We start from the raw sequence: 20742 nt of genomic DNA, 5'->3' as shown, positions 1-20742 counted from the left end.
TCAATTTTATATGAGTAAATTTGTACCCACACAAAAAAGTCCTTAATTAAGAGAAAAAAAACATAATGAATTGCTTTAATTTTTTCTCCACTGAGAAGGCACATTAATTGAATTAGTAGTGTTGTTACATATCACCTGTCTGCCCCTAAATTAACATCACTATTGCTCGTTCCATATTTATTTATGGTGCAGGGAGAAAAAGAAATCAGATCACTAAAATCCATGCCATGATAACATACATACACGCACATACTTAGCATAATCATGATTGAGAAATGCTGACTTGGAAGTGTGTGTCTAATTGAGAAGGTAATTTAGATCTCTTAAATAATTTCATCACTTTGACTTTGAAATGACTAGAGACGGGGTATATCTAAATCGGGATGCTAAAAAAAAAAAACTTCTGGGGAAAAAAAACAACTTTCATGCATGGCCTCAAAATTAGGCAATAGAAACAGGTCTTGGAAGAGTTCAGCACAGCGCACATGACAATTCCGACAGAATTTCCCCCAAAATGACTTCCTGTAATGCCCTAGCACTGCCCTGCAAGAGCACGTGAAGGCTGCAGGGGCTGGAAAAAGCACTTGCTCCACTGGACCTGGAGACTGCAGATTCCACAAGGTTTAAATTAGATTTTTTTTTTGTTTGCTCTTTCACTTTAAAAAAAATAATAACAATCTTGAGAGCCTTTTGCCATCACTAGACATACAGTAATTTGCAATATCAAATACAATAATAGTACAGATAAGCATGTGACAGCAAAAGGATTCATAAATGCAGGGATGTCCATAGCAAAATAGCAACATCTTAAAATACAAACAACCTTGTGTTGGGCAAATATTAAAACTCACCGACCTGTAATTTTAAACATCATACACAAGAAGTGGCCAGTATTTTGCCTAGACTACAAAAAGGCCAGGGTGCTTACTAAAGATGCCCGAATGAGGAATTTGCAATTCGTTCCTTTACAAGAATGGAAATTTATATCCCTTTTGCGCTATAAAAATATATAAATTCAAAACCCGCCATACCTAACACTTCCAATGACCCAACAGGTCTCCCCGCCGCCCCTGCCTCCCGTCCAGGTGAACGCAAAAAAACAAGCTACTTTGCTCCGGCTGAACACCCCTGCTGCCTGTCCGAACGAGTGGGATTGTCACATTAACGAGAGCTTCATTTATAAACAAGACATTTAGGGAAAGCTTTTAAATACAGCGATCGGTGAGCCCAGTGGGAAGCCGTAAAAAGGAGGCGCGCGGGCGGCCCGCGCGCTGCTCAGAGGATGATGTCCTTTAGTCTCTTCACCGCCGGCGAGTCCTTTTCCCTACATTCCTGCAGAAGGGGGTTGATCTCGTGCACGACGCTCTCGCTGTCCGCCCCCCGCGGCTCTGCCTCCGTGGGCCGGGACGGGCCAGTGTTCGCAAAGGGCTCCAGGTCGCGGCCCGCGGCGCAGTGGGCGCCGCCGTAGGCCGCCTTGCTGGACAGGGGGCTCTTGAGGTGCAAGGGCGACGTGACGGGGCTGGAGGCCTCGCAGCCGTTGCCGGCCTCGCGCACGGCGCCGTTCGCCTTGGGGCTGCACGCGGCGGGCGCCTCCACTGTTCTTTTGCCTTTGGCGTTGCCGGCCCGCTCGTCGGCCGGGGGCTCGCCGCCTTCCTTGCCGAACGTCGCAAAAGTCCTCTTTGTGCTACAGTCTTCGTAAGGCTCTGTGTCCACAGTGGTGGCCTCTATGGAGAGCGCGATGACGTTGCGGCCGCCGCGCTCGGGGGACTTGGCGCGGCTGGGCACGCAGGCGCGGGGCATCCAGCAGCGGTCCGAGTGGCCCAGGATGCGGCACTCTTCCCGGCAGTGAAATCCTTCGCTCTGATCTGCGGGAAGAGAACACAAGGGCTTGTGAAACGGCGGGTCCCGGCCGGAGCGGCCCCGACGCCCCCCAGATGGGCACGTGCGCGGAGCCGGGCAGCGGCCCCTCTCCCTGCCCAAAAAACACAGTTTGGCAGCACGACAGCACTCGTGTCCAAAGCACCACCGGGAAGAGGGGGCTCTGCTGCCCCTGCTCTGCTCCTCCGGAGCGGGAGCTCAGGCTCCAGCAGGTTGTGTGTCATCTGCTCTCGCTGCTGCTGACAGACCCGAAAGCTGGGGGAAGCAAGTTATGATCACAAATAAATCAGAGCAGGTCTGCGCCGCGCGCCAGGCTGCTCGGAGTCGGTGCTGCCCATTCCAAGGAAGTGGCGCCGAGAGGCAGCCTGCTGTAAACGCGCTCCGACGCGACATTTCGGCCGGGTGTTCGCAGGGCAGGAAGGCAGCGGCGTCGCTCTCCCGTCACTGTTTTTACTTTCTGCTTCACCCTCACAGCCCTCCACACGAGAGCGGCTTTATCAACTCCCCGACGTCCCGTTCCCCTGAGGACTGAACGTGTTGCTCCCCGCTCCAGATCTCTATCCACACGGGAGATCCCTGCTCCGCCGCCGCTCTTGGGGACAGGGGCCGCAGCTCCACTCTGCCCTTTGCCAGCAGCTCCAGGCCCCCACACTCATCCCTGTGCATCCCTATCCCCGGGGATGTCCCAGATACGGCCCTGGGCAGAAATATCACCCCCCAGCACGGTCGGCCTCGCTGGGGTGCAGGGATGCTCGACCAAGAGCCAGGCTGGGAAGCAAATCCCGGCGGCTCCGCTTTCCCAGCCTCTGCGGAGCACCAGCCCGTGGCTTCCCACCCAGCCGCCCCCCCGGCTCCTGCTCAATCCCCGCTTACGCCTTCAAGCTTCTCCTCCATTCGATAAGAATTTGTAATTTGCAGATAGGCCGGGAAACCCTCATAAAGCACAAGCTTTTCATACGCAAAGATGTAGCTCATTCCTACGGTAATTTATACACCCGCAAAGTAGCAAAGCAGTGTTAAGAATTAATGCTAATAACAATAAAGGAATGCATTTGGTCCTTGTCGGTTTGACAGATTGAACCTCGCAAAGGTGCAGACTCAGCCTTGGTCGGCTTCCTGTCCATTTGAAAACGGTGCATTTTGATGCTTTGTACCCGGCGTGTATAACCCGAGTGCTGCAGCTACATTGGTATTTCCACCACATTCTAGCACTAGGGCGGCTGATAAAAATTCTCGGCACATAACACAATGCACCAAAATATGAGCAGCTTAACAGTTACAGAGAATAAACGAGTAAAAGGCAGACCTCAGAAAAAGAAAAAAAAAAGAAAGAGAAAAAGATTTTTTTAAAGGAAAAGCTGCCAATTAATTGAAAACCTCTGGGTGAAACGTAAGCTATTTCTCTACGTCAGAGCAGCAACGCGGCCGAGTGCGGCGCGAGGCTGGGGGCCCCGCGGGAGGCCGGGGTTTCAGCTCCGGAGAGCGACGCACTGAACCTGACGCGCACGACGACCCGCGCCAACATCCAAGGGCCACTGCTCTCGTACTTCAGTTCTGCTGCTTTCAAACATCTGGACAAAATAAAATATAAAATAAATAAATAAAAAATGCACAGAAAGTGTTGCTGGCTGCCTCTTTATGCCCAGCTTATCTTCAACAGGGTGCCACCCGAAGCATGAGAAGCTGCTCAGTCTCACTGTGACTTGGTAATGGCCAGAGGGGGTACAGAAACACCCTGGGCTCTAACCCCCGATGAGATACTGATTTATTGCGCGGGCGACCTTGGGCTCCTCGTGGCCACACACATCCCTTCAGCCTGGTGTCCAACATAAAACCCTGGATGTCGGCACGGCCCAGCGCAACAGGGCAGCGCGCGGGGGGACGGCTGCTCCCGCCGACCCGGGCGATGCCGTGAGCGCTGCCCAGCTCCACATACCCCGTGCACGGGCCCCGCTGTGAGCGCCCACGGCAGCGGCGCTTGGGCAGGGCCTCGCGGCTGCGGTGCCTCCACCGGGCACGTTTCCTCGAGAAAAAGTGACCAAGGACTTCGGTGATGACTGCAGTTCTCGGGGACCTTCCTCAAAGCCACAGGGATCCTTGCTTTGAAGCACTCTGGGGCAGGCGTTGAGGAGATGAACCTCTTTGGGCACCACGATGCTGGTCCACAAAGCACAGGGGAAATGCAGGTGAGGAGATGGAGTGTGACGTTACCTCCGACCGACGCAGCCGCTTCCTTCGAAAGGGGACGCAGCCGTGCGGAGCCGCACGCTGTCCCCTCACGCGTCCCGCTCCCCGGGACGCGGCCCCGCTCTCCCCGGGCCCTGCCGCTCGCTGCCCTTTGCAGCGTCCGACTCGCCGACCGGAACGGCACCCAGGGCAGCCGTTCACATTCACGGGTTCCTTATTGCACCGCTCTTTGGATGCTTTTTTTAACAATCGGAAATGAGGCGACAGGAAATTCTTTTACAGCTCCAGACCTAGCCAATACGACTGTTACTATCTGCACTAAAAAAAAAAAAAACTGTTCTCAGTTCACAAGGAGCAAAGCGCAGGTAATAACAGCCACATCGTGCAGGACATGAGGGTGGCAGGCAGCCAAAACGGGCGGCTTCCCGCACCCGCACGGGACCCTCGGGGGGCACAGGGCTGCGCAGCGCGGCACAAAGTCCTTACCAGGCAGCAGGACGGTAAAGGGAGGAAGGAGCAGGGGCAGCAGGAAGGGCTCAGGGCACCTCCTGCACGTGAGGTGCCCGGCATGCAGCAAACACCCTGAGCCGCAGCCTCTGCAAGGCCCGAGTTCCCTTCCAGCGCACCGGGCTAGCGGGCGGTGAGCAGGACACGCGCCGAGGCTCGAGGAACGGGGACGGGGACGACTGCCGCATCCTGGCACCGCGTACGGCAGCGCTGCCGCGACGGGCAGAGCTCTCGGCCTTCCCTACGGCACGGCAGAAAGGAGCAGGATCCCTGGGAACGATGTCCTGGCAGGAGCCGCACCAGGAGCCCGGAGCAGAAGCCTCGCCACAGGCAGGTGAGCAGCTATTCTGGCTTCAGACCAGAAAATAAGAATTAAAAAATAAAGAAAGAAACAAAAAGTCATCTCTGGAATAAGTGTGTTCCTCAACAAGTGGAGCAAACCCATGCTGAGCTTCACCCTTGCAACCTTCTTTAGTCACCCAGCTCCAAGGGATGAGCCTGGCACAGCACCGGTGCGGGGAACAAGCGGTGCCGGGGCACGAGCGGCACCCGCAGCACCGCAGCAGCCAGGGCCACCCCGCTGAGCCCCTCCTTGCCCACGAAACCTGCCGTAAAATCACTCAGCCACCACCACGCACGAGTCACCAGCAAGGGGAAGGAGAAGCAAATGGCACCCGAGCTTGGGGTCCCCAGAGAACGACCAAGACCAGGAATGGAGCCACCGGATCCCTCTGGATCTTCGGTTACAAACAAGGGTTAAGCAACATGCGGGTTGCACAAATGCTTTTACTCTCTTAGTTAAAGCCTCTGCCCCTGAATTCAGGCGACAGCAACACAAACCCGGCTGGCAAAACAGCCCGTTGAGCCCACCTGGAGATTGAATTATCTTCTGAGGAACCTCAGCACCGGCCAAAGAGACAAAGTTAAATCGTAGCAAGGTGCGAGTGCCCGGGAATGTAATATTCCTGACGAATGGCCAGGTGACAAGTGCCATTACGCAGCCTAAGGTGCAATTTGGGCAATGACAATAGTCCCCAGAGTTCCCATTTTCAAACAGACACTCAGCTCAATCCAATCCACGTCAGGGCAGGTTTGCTGGGGCGAGTAAGAAGAGCTCATTTGTGCTGCTACATGGGGAGCAAGGGAAAGGAGCAGAGAAGTGGCTCGAAAATGAAAAATAAGGAAGGAAGGAAAGAAGGGGGAAGCGACGCTCAGCAGAGTCTCTGTGCTTGCACTTTGCCTTCCGCGAGGCAGGAGGCACCTGATGAAGCACCGGACTCGGCCGAGTGGTTTTCGTCCCTCCTCGACCACGCGGGCTCCCGTGCAGAGCAGAACACACGTGGGTTTGGGCCGAGAGCAGCTCTCAATGGCGGCAGCAGCAGCTAGAAACAAGCAGGGGCTGCAGCACTGGAAACCTGCAGGAAGATGAGGGGTGCTGATGTCCCCCCAACCCCATTCTTGGGGTTTTTGAGGAGATCTGCCCAGGAGACTCTGCAGGGGCAGCGTTTCTCAGCACACCTGGATCTCCCGCCCTGGCTACAAGCACACTCGTAGGAAAAGTCTGCCATTATCTCCATATTTTGGTGTTTCTTCAGCAACCGTATGATTATACTGTAATCACGATGACACTGCTTCTGGGTACAGCAAACAGCACGATCATTAAAAAATTCATTTCAAAATCTTCCTGGAAGCTAATAAATTTTACAGCAGTTTCAATCCTTTCACATTGCAACAAAGAAAAGCTTAGTTCCAGACAAATTAAAAGTAAATTGATTGCCTTAGGGGAATCTATTCAAATATCACTTTTCCATGTTAGAAATCTTTTCCTGAAACAAGAAGTGAGGAGCCAGGGAGAACGAGCAAGGGAACTATGTGGAAAGGCAAAGCATTAAATCTCTGTTCACAAAACTAGAGAGGGGGGTGGAAGAAAAAAAAAAATCAAACTTAAAATAAAATGCAAATGTCTCGCCTAGGTGCAGGCCTAACACTTGTGATGGAATTTATGAATAATAAATGTGAATAAATAGTAAACATGAGGGGATCAAACATCGCCGTTGATGTTTGCTCATGGTTAGCCACCTCTCGCGGACGATGCTGCATTATTTATCGCTTTCCTTACAACTACTTTGGGGTTGCTTTTCCATCCCGCACCTCCATTTCCATTGGAAGACGCCGGCTCCGCACACGCAGCTCCCGTTCCCGCAGCCCGGGCGGCTCCGGAGGAGGGAGCTGCTCTTCCCGGGAGCCCACGGCGATCCCAGCCGCTGCCCCGGGCTCCCGCTAAAACACTAAGCTGGAGCCGCACACGGAGTCCCCAGCCACGGCTCAGCTTCTGCTCGTAAATTAAGGCTCTGCACCTCTCCCTTATCTTCCTCGATAGCATAATCCGGGGAAGAGAGGTGGGGATACTGCATTGTGTGTTTGACCCACAGGCTTTCATGGAGCCTTCCAAACCTTTCCCGCCGGGAACCCTCCAGTGTGTGCAGAAATGTAATCCTGCTGTGGCTTCCCCAGGCTCTGCTCCGGGGACACCCCGAACCAGGGACAATGCTCCATACTGCAACAAGGGGCCTTTATTTTTCCATCCTTCCCCCTTGTTTGTGGTTTATACAAGCTAAAATAAGACAGAAAAGTTACATCTTTAATCCCGGATTGTCTGCCCTGATACAAGAGGTCAGCAGTGCTCGGACAACTCAAAAGCCCGTGAGGAATCATTTTAATGACTAAGGAGTATGAACAGGATTCATTTATTGCCAAGTGCTGAGCGCGGCCCAGGGAGGCATCTCCACAGTGGTGAGCGGAGCGGCTCGCTCCTGGATGGAGCGAGTGGCCCCAGGAAGGTCACGGGAGCCACGTGGAGCTACACGAGCTCCAGGGCTGCCCCTGCTCCGCGTCACCGTTAACGACGCCCTTTAGAGCTGCAGCTCTACCATGGAGGCAGACTGACGCCTACGCAGCTCAGGTATCCGTCTACCCGAGCGCCAGGTAGCCGAGAAGAGACTGGATGATAGGGACTGTCCCGGGATAAGCAGCTTTTGGGCACTCCGCAGCACCCTAGGTAAGCAGGAAGGAGGGCGCTCAGGCACAGCGGGAGCAGCGGCTCGGGGGGAGGTCCTGCGAGCGGCGGCCTCGCTGACGGGCAAGGTTGGCCCCTTCCTCCAGGGCAATTCCTGCCTGCTGTTCACATGCTGAAATTAATTCCCGTTCAGGGGGCCCAGAGAATTCACCGTCTAAACGTCAATTAATCCTCTTCTGGGGACTAAAGCGGCCCATAGAGCTCGTGCTGGCCCTGCGTGGCAGGGGTTTCACCTCTGAAACTCGGCCATTTACGTTACCCCTCGGGCATTAGACACAGGGCTCATTAACATCCTGCCTGAGCCCAGGGGCTGCTCGCAGGAACCGAGCGCAGGGCTCGGTCCTCGGAGAGGAAAGCACGCCAGGATCTGAGAGACCTCGTCCATCTCCAGCCATTACGGCTCTGTAATTCCTACGCACCGCTCCCATTAATGCTAATGGAAGTTACTGCGCTGCATTCACCGGGCGAAGAATACAACCCTTTGACTTCATTACTGGAATTCAATTTCATTAACACTGGATACAGAGGGATTGTCCTAAATACATTCTTTCTTATATTTTTTTCATGTTAATGTAACCATTTGAGTATATTATACCCTGCAGAGATGGAAACATTTCTAGTCTGTTTAAACACATTTCCCACAATTGGGAGCAAAACTTTGTCTCCATTTATGCCTTTGACACCAGCTGCCTTCCATTTAATGGGACTTCAGTTGCTAAAGCAAATTAATCCAAAGGTTACTTTTCACTCGCATTGTCAAACCTGAAACAGTCACATTCAAATATTCTGTCTTGGGGTAATGCAATATGAACCACGCATCCAAATTTGAAAGGCAACAATGAATCAAATTATTACCGTGTCCCATGCAAAATCAGGTGTCGTTCAGAAAATAGCCGCTTAACGATTCCAATAGAAAATCCAACAGAATAGAAATTACAGCTGGGAGGAGATAAGAAGCAATTCCAAGCCGATTCCACACAGCAGAGCGGGCCAGCTCCCGGGCCGATGGAAGCAGCCTCGGTGACTCCAGCGCGGCCGTGCTGACGTGCACCCGTCGGGATGCTAACACGGGATATTTTATCCCAGCCTGATCTGGCATCTACCGCCTGCCCCGGAAGGCAACAACCTAACCCATCCTACTGTTCTCCTTGCAGGGAAGAGGCCAAGACGAGGCAGCTGCCACTAACTTAAGGAAGCGCCGGCTGAGCTGATGAACCCAAATCCCTGCGGCCAGGTGCAGGGGCCACAGCGAAGGGGCTGTTGCTGCCCGCAGCAGTGCTCAGGTTCTGGGCTAGGCACGTCCAACACGGCCGTGCAGAGCCCCGCGCGCCCCCAGGGCCTGTGAGCTCCCAGGCTCTGGGAAGAAAGCACCAGATTTACCACGTGGATCTAAGAGCTGCAGGGATGCTGAAGACCAGCAGACTGGCACAAAGGCGGCACCGAGGGGAACCACGGGTCTCGCTTTGGGAGCTCCTCGGGACACGAAGGGAGCGCCAGGCCTTCCCCTCCTCCGGTCGGCCAGCTCCAAGAGCCTCTGCTTTTCTTTGGAAATTTCTGGTGCTTCTACAGACGAGTGAAAAATAAAGAAGCTGAGGTTATAAGCGCTGATACATAATTTACTCCTATTATCAAGATTAAACACATCTTTGCATGCTTAGCATAAAACAACTGCCATTCCCCAGATTTCTCAAGGACATGAACAAACTTCACCATTATCTAAATAATCAAGAATATTCAATAGAATATTTAACTGTCTGCCTACTGAAAACTCACAGCCTTAATCTTAACGCTGATCCTCTCTTGTCCTTCATGTAAATATTGTTGGGACATCAGCCAAAGCCTAGGGAAGTGAGCTTCATCTTGGTGGATGGGAATCTCTCGTGTCAGATACAGTCAGCCTGACTAATGAGACCTACAGCCTGCCAAAACCTACAGCCTTGCTGTCTGTTCCAGCCATGGAAAGTGCTTAGAAACCCAGTGGCACCAGCCCAGCAGTCCACAGATCCCAATCAACTATCAATAGCTTGAGTGTAAGTGATTGTGTATGAAGTATGAGCCAAATGTGTTTCCTTTCACAGCTTTAGGACCTCCAGTATTGTTACTGCACCAGTAATGCTTGCATGGAATTAATCATATACGTACCCACAAGGCAAAACATTATGAGAAGCTCTTTGTACTTTCTAAAAGTACAGAGCTCTGAAGAGTGGAGGGAGTTGGAAAGCTTCCCAGCACGGTGGGGCGTTCCCCAGAGTTGAGTGATAGTTAGGGAATTCTTCACCAAAATTGTTGTTCCCCGGCCATTTCTCATCATGACACTGACCTCTCGCTCTTCCACACCCACGCTCCGTTTCATTCCCTCCCTGCTATTTGACTTTAACTCTTTGATTTTTCTCCTAACATAGTTTTTTGTTTGTTTGTTTGTTTGTTTTTTTGTTTTTTTTTTAATGCTGGTGGATCCCTCTTCTGAAGCACACAGACACTCCATAAAAAGATGCTGGCCTGGAACCACAGGCACATCACAGAATCTCAAAGGCAAGAAAAGGGAACAGGAATAACATAGCCACAGGGACAGTTCGGCAAAAGTTGCTCTAAATTATTCAGGATCCGAAGGTGTCCGAGGTCTGATCCAGCACTCGGAATCACTACAACACAAGATGCTCCCGTTCCTCTCTGCCCTGGTCACGGATCCACCAGAGGCTCAAACAAGGGAGCTCCAGCTCCACAGGCGCGAGGGATAACACGTGGCTTGGGCGACGCTGGCCGCGTGCACTGGCCCTCGGTCCGCCTGGTGCCTCCGGAAGAGATCGAGGCACTGCCAGAGCCTGGGAATCCAGCCCATTTAATTCAGCAGAAATTAGCTCCAGCAATTAAGCTTATCCTCATAAATCAAGAGAGCACTATCATAGTGTATAAATACACCTACAAAATTACTCTAAGGGCAACAGTCAAACCCAAAACCTTATTACATGTCTAGGGCAATTATGTTACCTGTGAGTTATGGAACAAGCTCAACTTCCAATATTGCAGGTGGAGCTGCTGATGGGTCGCATGCCCGCGCGGGCTGAACCGTCCTGCTAATGTGTCTCGTGCTGTAACCTGAGGAGCCATGGGGAAATGGCTGAACAAAGGCAACAGCAAGTTATCACATTTTTGTAATTTGTGCAAGTACTCCAAGGCAAACAGAGGGCTCCACGGTGGGTTCTGTAGCTGCCCACCATGCAGATGGTGACGGTTTCCCCAAGGGCTCTTGCCTGGCACTCACCTAGTGGCATCCCCGGATATCAGGGCCATGCGGCACCATCCAGCAGAGGAGACTCCGAGCTGCGCTCCCTGCATGGCACCCCGCGGCACGGAAACCTCTCCTTGCTGCAAGGAGGGCTCCTGACCACACCAAGAGCCATGTCAGGTAGCGCCGTGAACCTCTGGCTCAATCTCTCCATGCAGCCACAAACTGTTTCCAGTCTCTTGAGCTCTTCCTCCTCTGACACATTTCCGTGACGCTGCCACGAGGCCAGGACAGATTCGGTTTGCTCTTGGCCCTGGTTCACAGGGCTGTCAGCTACATTCCACTACAGCATCGTTATTCCCGGCGATGGCGTGACAGACCAGATGGATTTTCAAAACCCAAGCAGTCTGCAGCACTGACAGGCCAAAAAAAAAAAACCCAAAAAGGCAATACCAAGACCCCACAAAGTTCTTCCTACTGAATCACTCCTGCCCAAACCCTCTGCCCCCAGGGTGCGGTGCGGGGCAGACGCAGGCCGTGGCCATGGCCACCTGATCAGCCTGCTCAGCACTGCACGCTCCGCGCGGCGCTGAGGTCACTGGCACAGCTCGGTGCTTTCAGGCAGCGCAAGCGGGAGGCGGCGAGTCAAGTTCGAGGTCACGGCAGGGCTCGAGCGGCCGTGAGAAACGCCGGGGAGCAGAGCGCGCCGGGGAGCGCGGTGCTGCCGAGCCGCTGCCTTCCATTTGTGTGTGCTCCTCCGCGCTGGAAACCAGCCTGGATTTACCGGGAAGGCCGGGAACGCTGCTCCCGGCAGGCAGGCCCAGCCCTGCAGCCGTTCTGCTCCGCTCAAGATGCTCCATAGGGATCCACCCTCGCACTTCCTCACTGTCTGCGGCGCGCGGATGGAACGCTGCCTCCTCGCCACTGCGTAGTCTCCTCATTTCTAAAACACTTACACATGCAGCATGCATTAGAATTAAAAAACCATTAAACCTCGGAAAGGAAAAAACTTTGACAGGATGCGTAATATCCTAAGTATAATTAATTAAATTGGATGAGGCACTGGGGGGATGAGAGAAGAGTGGATGGAGACTGTTCTTGGAAAAGGGATGGTAATGCACTAATGTTCACTGTGTGCCATTAAGTAAGAAACAGCCTTGGAAGAGGCATGGATGGATGATGGGAGCTTCGGGAGACGGCACCAGCCAGTTGGGCACCTCAGATGCATAAGTAAGAAGGTGCTACCAAGAAATGCAGCCAATTAAACTGCAAGAACAACAGCAAGGACACAAAAGCACGGGAAAGACGGCAGGGAGAGAAAGGCCCTCAGTTCATTGAACAGTGACTGGCAGGGGCACGACAGCCCCTGCGGGACGGTGACAAGGTCACAGCTGTGGAGGAGCCTCCCCCAGGGAGCTCAGCCACCTTCCCCACCGGGCTCAGGGCTGAACCTCTCACCATCCTCTCACCGCCCAGACATCCACCCAGAGGCAAGGAGCTTCCCAGAACTTCACCCTGGGAAAGCACCTGCCCCCGGGGGGTACTTTCCAACCTCTTTTGTATTTTAAGGACCAGCTCCCTAAGGCTGTGCAGGCTGCTGCTCCATTCGCTCCTTCCCGGCATCACAAGGAGCAGCCAAAGCCGGAGATGGAGCAGGAGAATCAAAGGCGACCCCAGTTGACACAGCGGGTACAACCCGGCGAGACAACCGCAGTCTGGCTGTTCAGCAGGACCGAGTTTAACAGGCACCGGCACTGATCGTTAGGCAATTAGACCTGCTGCAAGTTGACAAAGCACCGGCTCCAAGTGAATTATATCCCCAAATCCTGCAGGCAGCAGCACGGCAAAGAGAAAAGCTGTTGTCAACAGCCTGCGAGATCTCACCGAGTGCAGAGGCAGAAACTAAAATCCAAAGGGCTGCTCATTTACTTGCTGTTGGGAGAGATAAAAGGGACGGTCCAGGAAATGAGGTCTTTACAAACACACTCATCACGTAGGGCGTGCTGGGAGGGAAGGTCCTGGAAACACTGATGCAGGCGGGATTGCTCAGCCGCAGGAACACTCGCTGCAGCGGGAAGGCGACTGCGTGGGCTCGGAGAGGCCAAGCGGATCCCAGCTGGGAGGTCACTCCTGAATCATCCCCCGCGCCGGGACTTGCTCAACTCCACATTCCCGCGCGGCACGCGGGGCCGGCCAAGAAGGGAGCTGGTCCCTTCTGCCCCGTGCCAAACCCCGCGCCGTGGCGGACCCACAGAACTCGATCCCCGCGGGACGGGCGCAGGACGCAGGGCTCAGCCTCCCGGCGCCCTCAGCTGCAGCCCTTCACTGCAGCGCCGGGGCTTGCTCTCGGGGAAGACTCGCAGACGCAATTTAAAGACTCTAAGTGATACAGAATACATCACATCCCTTGGGAACCTGTTCCAGAGGGTAATTATTCTAATTCCTAAAATCATGTGTCTCATTTGCAGCTCAAATTTTCCGAGGCAAATCTCCATCCTCTAGCAGCAGTTACGCCTAAATTTGAGGGCTGTTTAGCAGCAAACACCTTCTCCCCGGGCACACTCACAAGCAGGGGCTGAGATGACCAGTGTTCCCAGCAAGTTCTAGAGCGTCTCCTCCCAGGATGACATCTCTCCTCCCAGGATGACATCTCTCTTGGACTCCCCTCAGACCTAGGACTGAGAGCCAGAACAACCAGGAGAGCATCACCAGGGAGACTATGAAGGAGAGGACAGAGGCAGTAATAATATTTGAGCCATGAATTCAAGGCCAGCAGTATCCGTCCTGCTGGCTTTAAAGGGCTTCAAGCCAGGTCCTCAAACTCCAGGCAAAGCCGGAACCAAATTCCCCTTTGCATAGTGAAAGGCAACACCTTGAACTATACCCAGAAGTTCTGTGGCCAGCCCTGTACCCTGAGCAGTCTCTAAAAAGCAACAGGACATTTTTGTGCAGGGTCCCTCACAGACAGCCTCTCCCTTCCCACTGACAGCCACAGCTTGGCTGTCTCTGCAAGTACATCCAGCCAGGGCACAAATACACCCAGTTCATGTGAATTTTCTACAAATAAGTGGAAGTATCTATCAAATAACAAAGGAGGAGGACTGCAGAAGCACAGGTCAGTTGATTAGGGAATTGTAGGTGGAATTGTTCATTTTAATTATATGTCTTCATTAGTATGAGATTCCTAGATCCTGCAGTGGTGACTACTGGGTCTAAACATTTGCGTGAGTGAATACATTTTCGCAGAAGGAAACATGGTTGGAAGGTGAATGAGATGCAGAATTTTGTCCGATTTTACAAGGACATTTCCAGCACGTAATGAAGCAATTTCCCAGAGCCCAGCAGCGTACCAGAGGAGAGCAACTGTAGATGCAAGATAAACATTTTTACAAGGCATGAAAGTGTCCAGAAAAAGACCAGCTCAGGGTGGAAATAAGTGATGAATGAGGTAAAACACGGGTAATACTTGAGCTGTTTGTGTTTCCCTGGCACTTGAATGAGTTTGATACAAGCATCACAGTTACCTGTTCTACTGACAGCACTGAAAGGAAACAAAAGTTTGGAACAAGCCAAACACATTCAATTCCCCTGAATAATTTAGGCTGCTGAGTTATCATGTGCTTCATGGACTGTCATCAAGAAAAGCTGTATTGCAAACTAAAGGTCTGTAAATCAATGCAACTGAGGGACCAAAACTAATCAGAGAGAGCCTGCAAAGCAGCGCATGTCAGATCAAATGCACGACATGAAAATCAAGCTGGGGAGCGTTGCAAGGCAGACTGCGGTCCTGCCTTTCCTAGGGATGACTCCCAAGGAACTTGGTTTTAGAAATCCATCAAGGATGGGCAGATGGAAGCGTCAAGATGATGCAGGCTGAGTCGGTTGAAAGGTGCTGGGGAGCGGGACTGTCAGTGACACAAATAGCTCAGCAGGCAAACTCACACTGGGAGGAACAGAAAACAAATGAAGGCCCAATTCATACAGTGCCTTATGCTGCAGGCCCACCTGGATGTACCGCATGTCCCAAAAGCTATTTACACTCCCATCATTTACCCACTGCTTTCAGTGAGGCTTCTGGCTCCCTGACCTTCTCTGATTTACTACTGTTTAAGACTTTGGCTTCAGATTTCTAGCCAAATTTCTCTTCCCAAACAAGATATGCTCCTTTTATAGCTTGCTGAGCAGTGGCAAATGATCCAGAATCAGATTATTTGACTTGAAAAAGCCATTTCTCTTCCCCTGGAGATCAGAAGGCTCCTTGCCTGGCTCAGGACTGCTCTGCTTATTAAAACAGCTAATTGGAGAAAGTGGCCAAGCAGAGGAGGAGGCACCCTTTGCTGTACCTGCACTATCCACAGCCCTTCCTCGTATCAAATTAAACACAGCCAAGCCCAAGCAGATCATTAAAACTAGAGGAGAAGGCTGCAGTTTTAAGGCATCAGTTGGTAGACACCTTAATATATGCAGTACAGTCCTTCCCTGCACTGCAGTCAACAGGTACCATTTGCAGTAGGATTCACAAACCTTTTCAGAAGTCTGGGCATTAATTAGGCTGACATTTCCAAAGCAGTCAGAGGAAATCAAGTGCCCAACCCACGTTAGCTTTCAAGTGATTTGGACATCCACCTTCCTCAGGCTTCGCTGAAAAATTCCAACCAATGTTCTCCAATGCCTTTTGTTTGGCACATCAGGAAGTGCAAAATCAACTGCAGAAACTCCTCTAGCCAGCAAAGAAAACTCTCTTCCACCTAGGAAAGCTCTGATCTGGCAAGAAGCAGCTTGACCTTATTGCCCATCACCTGCCAGCCGAAAACACTCAGCACCTGGCAGGATTACACGTCTCTCCTCCCCAGTGCTCTGCAGCCCAGCCCTGAGGCTTCGGGCCTCTCTCTCCAGCAGGCTCGAGCGCTACCGAAGGGACGTCTCCTATGACTATCTGTGCAGCTCACCTCGGGTGGCAGGGAAGCTGCGCAGCTCGTGCTTCTCGAGGGCCGAGATGCACAGCAGCATCTGGGGAAAAGTCTCGCAAAATTTACCCAGGATCAGTTTTCTCCAGCTGGGACTGACTGGATACAGCCTGGGCGCAGGATGATGTGGGAAATCACTCGTAGCTGAGCACAAATTGCATGCACAGAGGTAATTACTGCAGCACGAGGTTGGTAGCACCACTACCCACATGACAGTATCTCAGCAATTTTCATTTCCTATTGCTTCAATTCAAAGAGAGGGGTTTTTTTTTAATGTCTTTTTTGGTCAATTTTCTCATTTCCCATCAGGAGCTCACTTTAGCCTAGGATTTCTTCAGGGTAAAGCCTCACTTCCACAAAAACTAGTCACTGCACATATTCACATTTTGCTCTATATACTGCAGCCAGACCTAGGGCCCAATTTGTCTCAACCTCGCTCTGTTTCCATGCCCCGAGTACAACTGTCACTGCCCGAACGTGAAGTGACACAGCGGTGACTGCAGTCACCCGCTGTCACTTGGAGCCTTCTGCGGATATCAGTAATGAAACACAACATGCAAGTAGCTAATGAAGCTAGTTACAAAGAAAGTCATTCTGCGTGCTCAGAAAAATATGGTACGGAAAACGAAACAAAAAGGATTTGTGCCTAAAAATAAAAACACCAACAGAACTCATGCTGAGAGTGGGCAAAAATCATCATTACTAGCACAGGTATTCTGCAAAAATGGGGCCACATTATACTCACCACAATTACATACCTTATGATGTACGTACTTCTATGATATATACGCTATTAAGACCTTGCATGCTAAACAAAAAGTGATAAATGCAGAGATACAGAAAAGAGAAATTACTGAACAAAGGCAACAACAAAAAAATAATCAGTTTGAGTCAGGAAAGGCCCTGTGTCTCCAGGTTCCCAGCCCAGCACTCAGCCGCAAACCTGCATGACTACAGCAGAGAAAAGCTGCAAAACTTTTTAATAATTCTGTGACCTATTTAAAAATATCTACTCTCTTACATTCATATATGCTGTATGAGAAATAAAATATAGCACTCAGTTTTGAGTGGCAGCACATCCCTTAAGACGGATAAAAGCGGCAAGTTCTCTTTGCTGTTTGGTGTCAATTATTACCGAGTTTTGACTTATATATTATTACATAGATCACTTAGTAAAACAACCTCCACAGCACCCCTGTGGTACACGTCTCCCTTCCGCAGGAATCTGCTGCAACGGGCCGCGTTTTAGGCGCTCCCCCCAGCTACCTTCTTTCAGGAGGCCGTGCGCTCCCTCCTCCCCACCCAGGCGGGATACACAGGCCTTCCCCAAACCCCTTTTCACCACAAAAAGGTAATTTGGAGCCACCCAGATGAGGCCTGGGCTGTAATTCCTCTTTATCATGTTTGCTCCTGGAAAAGACAAGCTGAGCAGAACGGATCCCACCCTCCCCAGAGGGTCTCTGTGGCCAGGCCTTGCGCCAGGCCCTCGCTTTCCCCCGGTGCCACACGCCAACTCCCTCACCCTCCGGCACCCATCCAGCACCTTGGTCCCTAAACTGCTTTGGTTGCATGTTATGATAACCCAGAAAGCAACTTAATTTGATGGCAACTGCTTGTGACCAGCACTCTGCTCTCTAACTATTCACGCTAACGCGATGCCATGTACCAAACCCCTGCGGAGGCCAAGGGTCAGTCGCTGTTTGCTGTGATTACACCTTTAATAAAGGGCCCTGGATTTTACAGCGGCAGAAAACCTGATGCAGGTTGCCATGGTAAGCACACACGTTCCTATTTAGCGGAATAATAGGCAGCTTTGTATAATTCACTGATTTCAGATGATTTCTCACCCAGAGAGCACGGCGCTCAAGTTATGTAAGTCACCTGTTGTTTAGTCAATCTGGCAATTTTAATTAGAATAAATTTTTACGATTCCTCTATGCAACACTTAGAGCTGCTTCACCAGCAGCATGTGAAGATGCCTGTAAATTATACAGGCTCCAATCACATCTTTTTTCACTCTTTTAATTACAGTAACATTACAGCATTAATCATCTAAGCCTCTGTTAAACAAGTAACAGCCATCCCCCATCATAATTAAAAAGAAAGGCCAAGCAAACACAGCTTTGGAGTTTACCAAATTTCCACAGAAAATTGTGTTTTAACTTAAGAGTTTCCACAAACAGTAGTTTTATTTGGCTCTAATTAAGTGTTGTGAAGGAAACACCAAAAGGTTAATAAGAGACAGTTAGTTTGTAATGCAAGTTTCCCGGTGCCAGCCCCAGCAGTTCAGTCTTGTTTTCAGAGTCATTAATGAAGTAGATTAATTACAGCAGGAGATCAGGAAACACTCACTTGCTGTGTTAGCAGAAGGTTGGTTTTTATTCATATACCTTCCCTATAGCTAAATATGAGGGCTATTACCTTGATCATTACTAGTCGTAATCACTGTGAAATAGAAAGAGTTAATGGCTTCCTTACCAGGTTGCTGGCAAAAATAAACTTTGTGCCTTTTTTGGCTTGTTTATAAGGAAAAAGGAAGCTGCAAGCCTCACAGAATTGTTTATTTATCTTAGAAATATTTGAAAATCAAAGTATTGTGTGGTGTTTTTGGAAAAGGATGCCTTGGGAGAGCCAGGGAAGATGGTCAAACTGCCTCGTCCTTCAGCTGAACTTTAACAAACTTCTCTTTAAACTGTCTGCCTGCGACTCCAGTTAAAGAGCTGTTAGCAAAACCCAGCACAAAGCCTGAACCCTCTGATTAGGAGCATCACTTCCTTCGTCTCTCCCATACATTCTTCAGTCACACAGCAAGACAGTGGCAAGGCAACATTGGCATTTGACAAATGACTAAAAATTAAAACAATTAAAAAATAAAAAACAATAATAATTAAAAAAAGGCTAGCAAGAAAACCTCTTCAACTTTGGAGGTTGATCATTCATCCATTACAAGCCTACACAATACGGCCTGGATCCAAATTTTAATTTTCCTCTCTGTGCTGCCAAAATGCTCACATCTGGTGAGTATTTTCTGTACTTACAAAGAGACCTGAGTGGGACCTGAGGTTGTAACTGCAGTGACCCTGGCACTGAGTACCTGCAGGGACAGAGACACTGCAAGAATTATCCGCGTGGGAATGAACCTGAAAGGGAGGAGAACATCCCAGGAACGTGGGATACGCGATACCGTTTGTCATGCAAACAAGGGAGGCCGCACATCTGTTTGTTATTTAGCTCCGCTGCATTACAAAGGGGATTGGCTTTCACTCATTTCCATAGCCATGACTTCAGCATCGCCTCTGCCCCACCACCCATTCCTCTCCTAAGCCCAAGCACAAACTCAAGTGCTGCAGAGCCCGCGACCCCAAGGCAGACGCAGCGTGATGGGCCCATCCGCGTTGGCGTTGGCCAACCGTCTCCGAGATGCTCTAGGGTCTAACAGCTCTAGTGGCAAGGGGTACATGGAAACGCAGTGCTGTGTTCCCCAGCAAAGACGGATCCGAGCGCCCACCTGGCACCCCAAGGGCAGGCCCGATGAGAGCCCTGCAGTGCAGGGAGCTGCTCAGCTTCTCTTCACGTCTAGGAGAAGATGGGACACCCGCCTGCGAGCCCTGCCGGGGCAACGTGAGAGAGAGACGGTGCTTGGGGGGACACGGAGGCCGCACAGAGGGATCTGCAGCCATCCCATCAGCCCAGCACGAGGTGTCCCTGCTCCTCGCCTGGCTTTTGCCCAGACAAATTCAGATGCTCAATAGGTAATTATTTAGAAGTGCAGGAATAAGAAGACAATTAATGCTCCCTCCTTATCCCAAAGCTCAGCTTACCCGCTTGTCATACAAATCCTTCTCTGGGATATCAAAGTATCCTGAAAGCTGATGCTCCCTCCATGCTGGCCACTGTAGGAGCACCACTGAGCTTCCTTAGGCTGCTTTACTGCAAGATCTATCCAATAATGCAGAAATCAGAAGAGCTGTTATAATTGACATTGCCCTGTAAAGAAAGCTTACAACTTTGATCCATCTTAAGGGATGTGCTGTCACTCACTTACGAGTGTTACACTTTATGTCCTATACTGCATATAGGAAGGTAAGAAAGTAGGTATCTTAATTTTTTATAGACTTCCAGAGAAATGCAGGTGTATTCCTAACTTTCAAAGCCCTAGAACATACCACTTAGGTCTCCATATGCATTCAACTCTACATTTCTACAGAAACAAAAGAAGCTGCAAAAAATGACTGCTGGAAATTAAGTTCAAAATCAACAATTTATAATAGCTGTGTTTGCCTCCAGTTAATACGATTAGTCATGTTCTCAATTCAGGACTTAAATATATCCAGACTCAATGGCGAGGATCATGGCACGAGAACCAGTGGGAATATGCTACGTAAGTCCTCAGCCAGTAAATGATGATTTATCTGAACAATTTGGGATGCAACTAACACAAAAAGTTTCAGTAAATATAATGTGCCCAGTCCTCCTTCACATTCAAGTCTATTTATGCACTGTGATACACTAATAAAGGAGACTTACAATGAACATTTAGACATAACCTATTTCTATTCAAGACCCTTCATCTTGGTGGAGTTTATGAGTCTCAGACACAAATCAACCACCGATGAGAGCCAAATTCCTCAAATGTGTAAATGTATGCAAGATCAGGTCTTCACAAATGACATTTGCCACCAACCTTTACTGCTGATCTGGCACCAGAGAAATGAAAGTGATGCTTTTAGAAGCAATTCTCTGAAGAGGCACGTTACTGATGCACAGCGCCGCTTAAAACCCTGCAAACTTGGATTTTAAAGCTTTGCACTATTTTATGGCTGTGGCGGTTATTTCTAACACTAGCTTCTTTATGATGAGTGTGTGTTTATTATTTTCATACTTGCCTTTTGATTCTATTT

General features: G+C 50.5%; 1 protein-coding gene across 1 annotated transcript in view; it reads right to left on the bottom strand.

The window, feature by feature from the left end:
- Positions 1-1275: 1275 nt before the first annotated feature.
- Positions 1276-20742, bottom strand: part of PCDH19 (protocadherin 19) — a 56243-nt gene continuing 36776 nt past the window's right edge. Inside the window, exon 5 of the mRNA XM_010219951.2 lies at positions 1276-1865. Within this exon, the coding sequence (XP_010218253.2) occupies positions 1276-1865 (590 nt within the window). The remainder of the gene's footprint in view (positions 1866-20742) is intronic.

Source organism: Tinamus guttatus, unplaced genomic scaffold (genome assembly GCF_059628265.1).
Source record: "Tinamus guttatus ecotype Peru unplaced genomic scaffold, ASM5962826v1 Tinamus_guttatus_pri_ptg000287l, whole genome shotgun sequence".
Taxonomy (NCBI): Eukaryota; Metazoa; Chordata; class Aves; order Tinamiformes; family Tinamidae; genus Tinamus; species Tinamus guttatus.
Note: the sequence above shows the minus strand (reverse complement) of the source record. Positions and strands in the feature narration are given on the sequence as shown.